Here is a 12,500-nt window from a genome sequence, read left to right on the forward strand (position 1 = left end):
ACTAAGGAGTAGCCAGGGTGCGTGCTGTTAATTGAATTAAATTGCCTTTAAATGCTCTGCTCTGAGGCAAAAAAAAGAGAATTTAATCTTGTAATAAATTTGTTGTACCAATGAGGAACAAGTTCACTCGGAAAAAAGGTTTTTTATCACGCTCTCTTTCTCGAAGAAAATCGAGCGGCCCGTTCGCAGGCTAAAGTAGACAAGTGAAATGTTACTTAGACAGGAGTTGAACTTGGTTATTGATAGGGTCCATGGCCCGGTTCTTCGAGAGCCGATTAACTTAATCCAGGATTAGCGTAAACTTTTGTTTCACGTTTTCAACTTTTTGGTGAAAGTTTCTTTTGCCTTTTTTTTGTTTTTCAAGATTGACGTCTTTTCATGTAAAGTTCTGCCGAAAATCTGCGTTGAACAGCATTTGGGAGTAGAGAAATAAACTGCTTGGTTAATTTTTAATCTTAGATTAGCGTTAATCGGCTTTTGAGGAACTGGGCCCATATGATTAACGTTTGTGGGGGTTGGGGGGGGGGGGGGGGAGCGTTGTTTTTTTCTTTTCCATATTTTTTTATGAGAGACTTAAATCGTAAGCCCGCGCCGCTCAATTTTCTTGGAGGGAGAAGAGGCGTGATAAAAGGCTTGTTTTCCAAGTGAGCTTGTAGCTCATTGGTAAAACAAATTTATTACTTGATAAATTTTCTTTTTTTGCCTCAAGTAGCAGAGCATTTAAAGGTATTTCAGCTCTTAAGTAAGTCGAGATTATGAATGAATTAAGGTGAAAATCGTTTGTAAAATTTCCAAACTTTGGCCGCCTCAAAAGCTTAATGCTTGAATTTTATGAATAAAGTCTGGTTTCCATAGGATGGTCGCGATTGTCCCAGTCGTTTCAAATAATGCTCAGCGGCGATCAGGACGATTACATGGAATCACTACCCAGATGATCGCCAACGACCCGTGCGACTGAGGAGACCTTGATCATTCTGATTGAACTGAGTTCTACCCAGACGATCGAGGTTAATAGGCTTTTTTCGATATATTAAGATTCAGCTTGATAGTGAGGCAGTGAGGACAAAGACAAAGGAAACTGGATGATATGTAAATATTTTTCACATTCATTCCAACGTACTTCTATTGTTTTTGTCCTCACTACCTCACAATTAAGCTGAATATTTGATATTTCGAAAATGGCCTATTGTCTCAGTCGCCCGGGTCGATCGCCTGGGTAGTGTTTCCATATAATCGTCCCTTTCGCCCTCGTCATTTCAAATAATATTTAGGCGATCGGGAAGATCATATGGAAACCAGCCTTAAGGATCAACAAAGGCTAAAACGAACTTCCTTTACGTTGCTTCCCTTCCTCCGTCCGTCGAAAAACGCATCAAGCTCCTTTTCCATTTGTGTGGTGGGTAACAGGAATAAGAGGGACTTTAGTGGAGACTATTGAATGGTTTAAGTCAATGAGTTATCCTGGGTTCCTTTCTTTAATTGGGGTAAGATTTTCAGTAATAGAGCGAGTTTCAATCGAGTGTCGTAAAACCAAAACCAAAGTAATTACTTTGGCCAATCAAAAAGCACGGACAATCCAGTAAACCAATCAAAACTCGAAGAAAGTACACGTAGCCTACACAAAGCGCGGGAAAATGTGCACGCGCGAGCCACGATTGGTTTTGGTTCCACTTCTGATTGGTTGACAAAATGGCGCGAGAACTTTGAACCAATCACTGAGTGAAGTAATGTAAAACCAATGTAATTCGCTAATTACTTTAGACACTCAATTGAAAACCGCTCTATTTCAAGAAAAATAAAAACACAAGATGTGGTTACTCAGTTTACTGTAAGAGCTAAGAATAAAAATTAAAATCAAAATCTCGCAAAGGCTTTAATGTATTCAAAATCATCATGTCGTTTCCAAAGGATGAAACAAATTTATCAATGGAAAATTTAAGTATTCAATTCCCAGTCTTCAAGAAATTGATGAACTTTAAAACATTCTGTAATCAGCTGCCATCAATGTTAATAATGTATTTTTTGTTCAAATAAATTACCATTATTATTATTATTTTATTATTAAAAATAATTATATAATGTTAACTATAAAAAATAAACGCGAAGTAATGCTCAAATGGTAATGTAAACTGCATGCACGCATAAGAATGGAACATATTCTTTTAGAACTCTTTTTGGAAAAACCTGTTCAGACACAATCCGAATGGCATAAACGTATACAAGTTTTAAGTCCCTCGAGACATCGAAATAAAATTTTACCTTGGAAACCTAGTTCTGTCTCGCAGATCATTAAAAACGCTGATATTACAGATATTTGGCATTGCCTCTACGGCAATATCCTGCGTCGCAGACGTAATCTAACGCCGGTTGGCGGTTAGTAAGGTCTGCGAAGAAGCACCGAGATCCTTGTTCTGGACCTCCAACGGACTTTCCTTTCAACCTGATTGGCTATTACCAGTCTTATCGAACAATTGTTTTTCTTAACAGACCAATCATGGCACGTACTCAAATCGTGGTACACTGCTGGGGGCCCAGGACAAGGATTTCGGTAATGGACATGATCAGAGGTTTGGTTTCGTCTGTGGTGCAGGCTACTACGCAAACGCAAGCGTGACATTTACGTATTTGTCAAAAGTCATAGAAAGGTGTTTGATTTTGGCTCATCTTTTCATGCTTTTACGACAAGCAACATCCCACCGTCCGCCCTTTCATGTAAACTGAACGCAATGCTAAATCTCTCTAATATGAAAGAAAATATTCTGAAACTTTAACGCAAGTACAAGAGAACATCGTACAGCTTAAGGCGGCTTTTAGAATGCCGAAAGCAACGTCACGATTGGTGCTTGGCTTACAAAAGTCTCATGCCATAATCTTAGCCAATCGGAGGCAAAAGCAAACAAATGATGATTTGCTCCAAGCATTTTCCCGCGTTTAGCGACGACTGCACGTAATTCTTTTGCTTTACTTAATGGTTAAGCTCATTTAATCTTCTCCAGGCTGCGTCCGTTGTGATTGGACAGAGAACCGCTGACTAATTTGGTTTGGCCAATCACAATAGCAACTGAAAAAAATTCGATTGGAAGTCGTAGTAATGACGCGTAAATGTGTGCTAGCCCGGGCTAGCAGGGAAAGTTTGTGAAATGAATACTATTTTTAGTAGTTAAGTTTAAAAATTTTGAGCATGCGATTCAGATTGCACAGAGGAAGAAAGATGAGACATTTTCTCGTTTGGTTTAAAATTGCTGTACACACGACAGCTTTCATGGACTAGTGTTTCCCCAAACTGTTTACATGGTGCTACGATCTTTAATCTCCGCTTTTGAGGAGCCTGTCGCTAAGATCGTAATACAAAGGTCAAATGCAATGTCATCCACGTAACCTGAATGCAAAAAACGTATTGCACTCGAATGATGCATCTTTCACGTTCGTCTTTGAGCTAGGACCTTTCTACCATTGTGCAAACCAGGAGCATCTCACGTTGCACGAGGGCTTAAGATTTCTTAAATGAAGAATCACCTCAAAGATTCGCAACCGGGAAAAACTTTGAGCCTAAGGGTTGTTTTTCAATTTGTGGCGCTCAAAGAGGTCTGCTGGTATTTACCGAAAGCAAATAGGTCGCCTGTAACTTTGTGGAATTTAATCTTAAACTGAAATGACGATTTTATTCCCTAATATTGGTGGGAGCTTGAAGACTTAGATCACTCGACAAAAGAAATCAAATGTTCTAACTGGAAAAATTTTTTTTCTTCAAACAGCAATTATCCATTACAAGGAAATTAGAAATGCTCCTCCAACGCGCAAAGTTGAACCTCTCCCTTAACCTACCATCAGGCGTTTCTTTTTTCTTGCTTGCTCGTTTGGCAAGAGAGGGAAACACTCTCCTCTCCCGTAAAGGGCCTAAACACACAAACGGAGAGGGATATGATTGCCGGAACCGATTAGAATTTTTGTAAAGGTGTCAGTTGCTGTCAGTTTCAAATGTCACCGAGTTCACAACTACTGACATCCGTTCGCGAGTTGCTCGTCTCTCCTTGGCCTCTGCTAATTTTTGTTCATGGTCTGCTTTCCTGTGAGCTTCTACATGCTCTTGAAGAAACTGAATGACCCGTTCACGTTCGAATGATTTTGCAAAGTCCAGCGCTGTCTTGCCGTGCTCTGATTTCAACATTACGGAGACGCCTTTCTTGACCAAAAGTTTGACAAGAGCCTCATTGCCATTCAATGCAGCATTCATTAGAGTAGTTTTTCCATCTTTATCCATCGTGTGCACATTTGCTCCATGGTGAATAAGAACTTTTGCTACATTTACGTTACCACTTACGGCAGCAACTCTCATGAGTGGGGTCCAACCTACAGAAAAGAATAATTAGTATTTATGGTGTTTAACTGAAGATATTAGGGACTTTAAGATCTACGGCCGCGAGCTCGACGTAAAAGTCACCTCAAAATAACTTTGCAGTATCGCAAGTCTTTCGCGATTATTCCATGTCGTTCACGTCGCACATTGTGGACGAAGTATCCTAAAAATAAAACGGTACGAGCGGTTTCAGAGTAAAAACAGAGAATGAAAGGATTACATTTGTAAGCTCGAGTTGGTGATTTCACGTCATTAGGGAGCTTAAGCAACGACAACGGCGACGGCAACGAGAACGTCATCTCAAAATATAAATTTGCGTTATTTTAATCGCTTCGGGACTATTTCAACGTTTTTAATATGACAAGGGTGTAGTGATTCCTCAAAGATGACACCAGTCGGAACGGCACTCCATTTTAGGAGAGAAAATGAAAATTCATCCTCAAGTGCTGACGTTCTTCATAAAACCAAAAACTTGGCTATTTCACGTTGTTGTTTTGCTGACGACGGCAACGAAATGGACAAAAGTGAAAAACGCACGTGCAAGGCGTACGAAGCTATTGTTTTTAACCACTAAATATGCAAATTCGTGACGTTCTCGTTGCCGTCGCCGTTGTCGTTGCCTTAGCTCCCTAATAGGGAGCTTAAGCAACGACAACGGCGACGGCAACGAGAACGTCACAAATTTGCTTATTTAAGGTCCGGTAACACGGGCAACATTTTCCTTCAACTTGTCTCGCAACATTGTTGCATTGCAAGTTGAAACCCTTTGTTGCGCGTATTACCGCGTGCGTGACCAAGTGTTGCCAATTTCCCGAATCCTGCGCGCATGATTGGTCCGTCGTGTGTAAACAAAGATGGCGGCTGCTCAACTCTTTTTTTGTTGGAAGAGAGCGCTTGCCGCTCTTTCTTTGGGCCTTTTGCTCAGTGAAGACGAAGAAAGGCCTCGAAAACGAAATCGAAAAGTTTACATGCGACAATGGATTTCCATACGAGGTGTCCCAAACACTACGATAGCCCGGCGATAAGTTGAATTTTTTGTGACAGTTCCTCCAAGCCTTTTCCTTTTTACCTTTTGCTGCTTGTTTTTTGAAGGGACATACGAGGTGTCCCAAAGACTACAATAGGTCATTGTATAGGGCAAATTTCTGACTTTCCGAGAGTTTCTGGTCTACTTCAACAACTTCAAGCTCGTCTTCTCCGTCCGCCATTTTTTTTAATTTGCCGGGTAGCCGCGCTTCGATGACAGCCAATCACAAGCGTTGAATTCAAACTTGTTGCGAGGCAAGTTGAAGCTTCAGTTGTAACGCGAGCAACAAAACAAAAATTTGTTGCAGAAAGTGGAATTCGAGTCTACCTTTCGCAACACGACGCCTCAACTTGCAACATTATATTTTTCTGCGAGACAAGTTGGTCACGCGCGCAGTGATACAAGTAACAAAGGGTTCCAACTTGCAATGCAACAATGTTGCGAGAAAGTTGAAGGAAAATGTTGCCCGTATTACCGGACCTTTAGAGGATAAAAAAATGGCTTTGCACGCCCTGCACGTGCGTTTTTCACTTTTGTCCATTTCTTTGCCGTCTTCTTCAAAACGACAACGTGAAATAGCCAATTTTGAGGTTTTATGAAGAACGTCAGAACTCGAGGACAAATTTTCATTTTCTCCCCTAATTTAAGCGCCGTTCCGACCAGTGTCATTTTTGAGGAGCTACCACACCCTTGTCATATTAAAAAGGTTGAAATAGTCACGAAGTGATTACAGTAACGTGAATTTATATTTTGAGATTAAGTTCTCGTTGCCGTCGCCGTCGTCGTTGCTTAAAGGAAACCTCCACTAAAACAGGAATATATCTTTAAAATAGTTAATATAATGTTCACAATCAAACTTGTTCGAAAGTTTTCCAATGGGAGCGTTTGTATCCGAAATAAATAAATGTTAAAAACGCTTGTTTTGGTTTTCAAATTTCCCGGGCGCCGCCATCTTGAATAATTGTGACGTGTCATGGTTGCCCTATTGTTTTAAAACAAAAGCTCTTTGTGCAAATACAAAAGAGCAACCATAACACGTCACAATTATTCAAGATGGCGACGCCCAAGAAATTTGAAAACCAAAACAAGCGTTTTTGAAATTCATTTATTTCGGATACAAACGATTCCATTAGAAAACGTTTGAACAATTTTGCTTGTAAACATTATGTTTAATATTTTAAAGTTGTGTTCTTGTTTTAGTGGAGGTTTCCTTTAACGCGATTCCCTAGAAATTCTCGGTTTTCACATGACGTCACGACCGCCATGTTGGTGCTCGACCAAATCCTCCGGAAATTGAACTCTATTATTATTATTATGTTTTCGTTGAAAAACATGCCTGTTGATCACGTGAGTGAAAACCAACACTAGAACTTGTCATAGATTTCCGATGAAACTACGCACACTGTTGTAACATGTCATTATAAAAATGATTAAAAAAAGGGAGGTCACTGTGCTCGTTTCCATGGTACGACGCTGGCGAATACGGCTATTTGAACTACTTTGACAATAGGCCATTTCCGAGTTCATGTCTGCCTTCTCTTCAAAGCGAGTCTAAGTGCGAAGTTTTTGTGATGGTAATTAGTTCTACTTTGCATATGAACAGAAACTAATTTTCATAACAAAAACTTCGCACTTAAACTCGCCTTGAAGAGGAGGCAGACATGAACTCGGAAATGGCCTATTGCCGCGCACCCCGAATGTTGGACAAATTTAGCTCGGTTTTATAAATGTAATCCATGGCAGAGCGTTGGGTCATTCTATGGTTAATTCAAGTACCTTCCTGAAAAATGTATTTGAATGCCTTTGTAAGTACTTTACCTTCCAAAGTAGATTTAACTTTCGTGTGGGCTTTTCAACTAGTAATGGCTCCTTCCGTACAATTTTATGAAATTGCCAAAAAAACTGGCCATAGATTTTGGCTGATATTTTTAATACTTCATGAAAACACCGTTGTCAGCAAATATATGAAATTAAAAAATGGGGGTCACCGTTCTCCTTCAGAAGAAAACAGCCATTCCTTGACAGATTAAGCTAGGCGTCAATGAAAATTCGCCATTTTATCAATGTGCCCGCGCTTCAGCGAGCGGCAATAACGCAAGAAATTATACACAATAGGGTGGCGAAATACACCTTTTTCTCAAAAAAAATAGCCCTTGATGCCTCGAACTGGCGAAATGGCGGCCATTTTGGAAAAAAATGTATGCACAACCAGGGATCACCTTGAAATTGAAATACATTGATATTTGAACCCATGACTGTTCATAACCGTACTGCGATGAATTGAAATAATGGAAATAATTACAACAAAATAAGGTAAAACGACTTGAAAAATTGTTGACAACGGCATGCGTTTTAGCACAATATTTTTGGGCCGTACTCTGCACAATAAAGACGTGAATCACCAAATTTGAGGTTTTAATGAAACTTGAGCGTACAAATGCAAACTTTCCGTTCCATATTTTACCCTGAAACCGCTCGTACCAAATCATTTTTAGCAGGATACTTCGCCCACATTGTACGATGTGAACGAGAGGGAATAACGTTAGGGAGCTTAAGCCCGCGCGTTTTCAGTTGAAGGCGGAAGGCAATCGGAAGTGAGCTGTTTTGTCTTTTAACTTGTCTTCATACAACCACATTAATATTGCTAAGTATCTCTTCTTCATTAGAGATGATTAGTATAACAACCTGGGAAACACCTCTGTCCTGGCACGCGAAATGTTGGTTTTTGAGGCGAGGGGAAACCGGAGTACACGGAGAAAACCCGTCGGTGCAGAGTAGAGAACCAACAAACTCAACCCACATAAGACGCTAGATTTCAATCCCATATGAACCATGTGAGCGTTAGCCCTACAGATGGAAATGGGCCCACACAAGGACAGAGAAAAACTCTGACCAGGGTGGGAATTGAACCCACGACCTTCCCACGACCTTCCCACGGCCTGCTCCCGTCTGACCTTGTAGCTCAGTCGGTAGAGCGGCGGAGATCTAACCCGAAGGTCGTGGGTTCAATTCCCACCCTGGTCAGAGTTTTTCTCTGTCCTTGTGTGGGCCCATTTCCATCTGTAGGGCTAACGCTCACATGGTTCATATGGGATTGAAATCTAGCACTTCACATTACACTCTATCCAGTTAACTCTGTTTAAAATATAAGTGCTACACGGCCAACGTTTGTATAAACGTAACCTTTCCTTGTACTTCCACATAAGACGCGACTGGGAATATACCATATTGGTATTCTCAGTATTGGACTGGAACTAGCTTGCAATGGAGGCTAATGCGGGGGAATTTGCATTTGAAAGGTTCCCCCGCATTAGCCTCCATTGCAAGCTAGTTCCAGTCCAATACCAACACCAATATGGACCTGCACCCCTCACAAACTGTGTGACCGTTAACGTATTTTGAACTTAGAGAAAATGTATGGGAATGGGGAAGGACCTCATATTATCGTAATAACTTCTGATGAATACGTTGTTTTTTTACCTGAAATGAAGCGTACTGCCGTTCTTGTGGCTGAAAGCAGCAAATTTTAGCAATTTAAGAGGTACAGCATCGGACATTCACTTGAGCGTACAACCTCTTAAATCGTTAAAATTTGCCAAGAACGACAGTACACACCATTTCAGGCAAAATCGCGTCAATGTTGATGTTCAATAATGTTCAGGATTTATTACAATAATATGAGGCTTTTCTACATAATCCTTGAAATTCAAAATACCGTAAAGAGCACATAGTTTGTGTGCACTTCCTGTGCTATAAGTACATGAACGGGAATTTTCTGATAAAACCAAAGGCAGAGATAGATAACTAAGGCAAAATGAAGATAAAATCAAACCATTAAGAACTACTTTTTTTATTTTGGGTCTAAGGTAACACAAACATGCAACAATTTAAGTTTTTTAATTTGCTCTTACCTGAAGTTTCATCTTTGGTATCCACAATGCACCCATTCTGAAGCATCCAACGGATCATGTCCAAACTAGCACCATCCACTGCCCAGTGAAGTGCAGTTGAGCCTGTACGATCAACTAAATCCCACTTGGCATCATGTTGCCTTAAAAGCTGTGCAACCTCCAAGTTACCTGTAGAGTAAACAAAGCTATTGAAAACTCTTCAAAATCAAAAGTTAGGCATTGTAGCCTGATATGGTAAACATTTTCCCAAGACACCCCTAGATACACCAAGAATTGGGTCGTGTCGTACCTCGTTGAACGGGCTTCAAGATTGGCCAAAAGAATAATAGAACCAACAAAGATAACAATGGATTTAGCAGAAAACAATAGGAAGTACGACACTATACAGGCAATGAAATATGGTGTTCAACAAGAGGTACGACCCTACCCCAAAAACTGAAAGTGATTTCACGTTACCACACAGATATCTAGGGTGGTACAATAGCCGCTAAACCTCTCAATACCTGAGAAACATGCCATCATGAGAGCCGTTTTTCCACTCGTGCTCTGAAAGTTGACATCTGCAGAACTCTCCAGCAAGACTCTTGCTACCTCAGGATAACCTCTCTGTGCTATTGGTAGAACACAAAGTAGGGCATTGATTTGAATTTTAACCAACTTGCTAATAATCTCAAAATCCGATTGGCTAATTTCCCAACATCAATAAGAGTCTAGACAAATAATTGTCTAGACAATACTGCTTGCATCAATTTGTCACACAATGTAATAGCCAATCAGGAACACTCATTTTGGGAAATAAACCAATCATATTGCGAGAAAGTTATGGACAACGCTTGCTCTTTCTTTGTGTCATGATTTTTGTCACGCTTTGAAATAAACACCTCCTTTGGTGTTGAATATTGTGGTAAAAAACAAATTGAAAGAGGGTCAGCGTTGTCTGTACTCTTATCGACAATGATATTCAACATCACAGTGGTCAAAATGTTGTGGACTCACTCGACGCACAACATTTTGAATACAGACAACGCTGAACCTATTTCAATTTGTTAAGTAGAATGATCATTACAGTTTAAGTTTATGGAAGCAGCTTTAGCAGTTGCACAAAAAAATTTCAGGTCTCGAAACCAATGACTGTGATTTGGCAGACACAGAGCTCTACCCTCTAGGGAATCTGAGGGTTAGTTGCTGATGTGTAATCATGATGAGACAACCCTGTGATAGATGAATATTATGATTGAAATAAAGAATAATAATAACAATAAATATACATGAAAAAAAAAAAAAAAATTTGAAATGCTGACATAATACTAGCAACTACTAATGATTAGTTTAATATTACCAATAATAATGATAATTATTGTTAACTTATTATTAATATAACTATTATTTATAATAATAATAATAGTTCTTCTTCTTCTTCTTCTTCTTATTCTTATTCTTATTATTATTATTATATCAAAGAATTAACCCTAAAAAAGTTGAATACCAGTATAAATATAAATCACGGAAGAGTAAGGTACATGAACTCCACATCAACTCTTTCTAGCATCAAACTCTTGCAGGAAATCAATAACTTCGCAAATAGTCACAAATTATTTTTTTCTTGAAAAAAACATCAATCTATACCCTGACCACTGACATACACTTCTTCATGAACCTTCTGCTTCGTTAAATATGCAACAGATAAAGCTTAAATCTTTATGAAAGCTTGTTTTCTTTTTTGAAAATGTAAAATAAGGAAAATAAATAAAATAATATTAAAATTTTGTGTACTCACATTGCTACCTGGTTAAATATACCAGTAAGTTGTTCTTTACCTAATAATGTATTCCTTTAAAAAGCTGTTTACAATATTTGAAGTACCTGTAATCATAAGGGGAGACAAACCAAACTTATCTGGTGAGTCCACAGCCTGCCAACTCAAACCTTTAAATGAAACAACATTGAATTTTAAAAGGTAAATCCAGATGCCATGATCTTAATTAAAGGTTCAGACAAACACCTAATTTTCATGATTTTATACTAATTTCTTGCACCCAAAGAAACAAGAGCTGGCTCAAATAAAATGAGCTTACGCTTCTGATAAAAATGCACACATGCCACATGGTTTTGATCTTTGTACTCGATACAGAAATACACTCTTTACTCACCAGGAAGAATATTTCGCACTGTTTCTACATCTCCTTTTGTGACAGCCCTCTGCAAATCTTCACTAGTCATGGGTTTCTTTGTTGTAGACACAGTTATAACAGCACTCCAAGCGCTTGACCCTAAATCATTCACACATTTCACTCTGTACCTGTATTGTGTGCGTGCCTCAAGGCCATTGAAAACATTCCTAATAATTACAATGAGAGAGCAATGAGAACATTGTTGTGGTTCAAGTTTTTCAAACCAGTTCAATTTTGATTCTTTCAAATGTCTAATATTCATTATTATAATCTGAAACAAAGGAAAAGCAAAATTTTGAACCACAAGAAAAAACTCTGCAGGTTTTAACCACATACTGTTTATGGACATTTTACTTGTAAAATAGAGTTTACTTAACTACTTGGAGCACTTTTACATCTGCTTATCAACCCAGCAAGAGACCACATGGTTCTCATCTAATAGAACAGTTCGTTGCAATGACCTTGATAAAAACTCTTTCATTTAATCAATGCAATCTGCATACCTCGATGGACATGTCTTTGTTTATACAGAATACACACCAGCATTGTTGCAAGTTTGCAATTTACATCATGCTATGCTCTTATCAGATTGACGACATTGAATGCTCAATTGTTGCCACTTCCCACACATGCTACTGTCTCTCTTTGTATCGGATATTGTTTAGTTTCTCCTACCCTTTCCCTGCCCTGTTTTTCAATAAAGCTGGCCTACAGGACGGTATGGGTGCACACCTGCCACTTTGCATTCCACGTAGCAGAATGGGTGGGGTTTGCACCCCTTCATTGCTCAGGGGGTGTCGCTGCCACCCTCGTTAGTTGCATCACGGGGATGTTGCTGCCATCCCCATACAGTCACTCACAGGGTGTGTTGTTGCCACCCTTCCTTGTGCTAGGTGCACCCAATAGCTGTAGTCCCATTATTTTACTGCCAAAGACTGTGTAGTCCTTTGTATCACTTTGAAATTATGAATTAGAAAGCGACAAAGTTGTTAATGAAGAAGTACTGTGTGACAGGGCTTCTATATGGGAACACT

At 39.4% G+C, this 12,500-nt stretch overlaps 1 protein-coding gene across 2 annotated transcripts in view; it reads right to left on the reverse strand.

Moving 5' to 3' along the window:
- Positions 1-1,854: 1,854 nt before the first annotated feature.
- The window catches only part of LOC138018457 (fibronectin type 3 and ankyrin repeat domains protein 1-like), a 14,983-nt gene continuing 4,337 nt past the window's right edge, over positions 1,855-12,500 (reverse strand). For both annotated transcript variants that reach the window (XM_068865087.1, XM_068865088.1), the window contains 5 exons: positions 11,446-11,633; positions 11,159-11,221; positions 9,799-9,906; positions 9,296-9,463; positions 1,855-4,350 (listed from right to left, as the gene is read on the reverse strand). In XM_068865087.1, coding sequence (XP_068721188.1) covers positions 3,959-4,350; positions 9,296-9,463; positions 9,799-9,906; positions 11,159-11,221; positions 11,446-11,633 — 919 coding nt within the window. In that variant the 3' untranslated portion in view covers positions 1,855-3,958. The remainder of the gene's footprint in view (positions 4,351-9,295; positions 9,464-9,798; positions 9,907-11,158; positions 11,222-11,445; positions 11,634-12,500) is intronic.

The sequence above is a fragment of the Montipora capricornis genome, chromosome 10, assembly GCF_036669925.1.
Source record: "Montipora capricornis isolate CH-2021 chromosome 10, ASM3666992v2, whole genome shotgun sequence".
NCBI lineage: Eukaryota > Metazoa > Cnidaria > Anthozoa > Scleractinia > Acroporidae > Montipora > Montipora capricornis.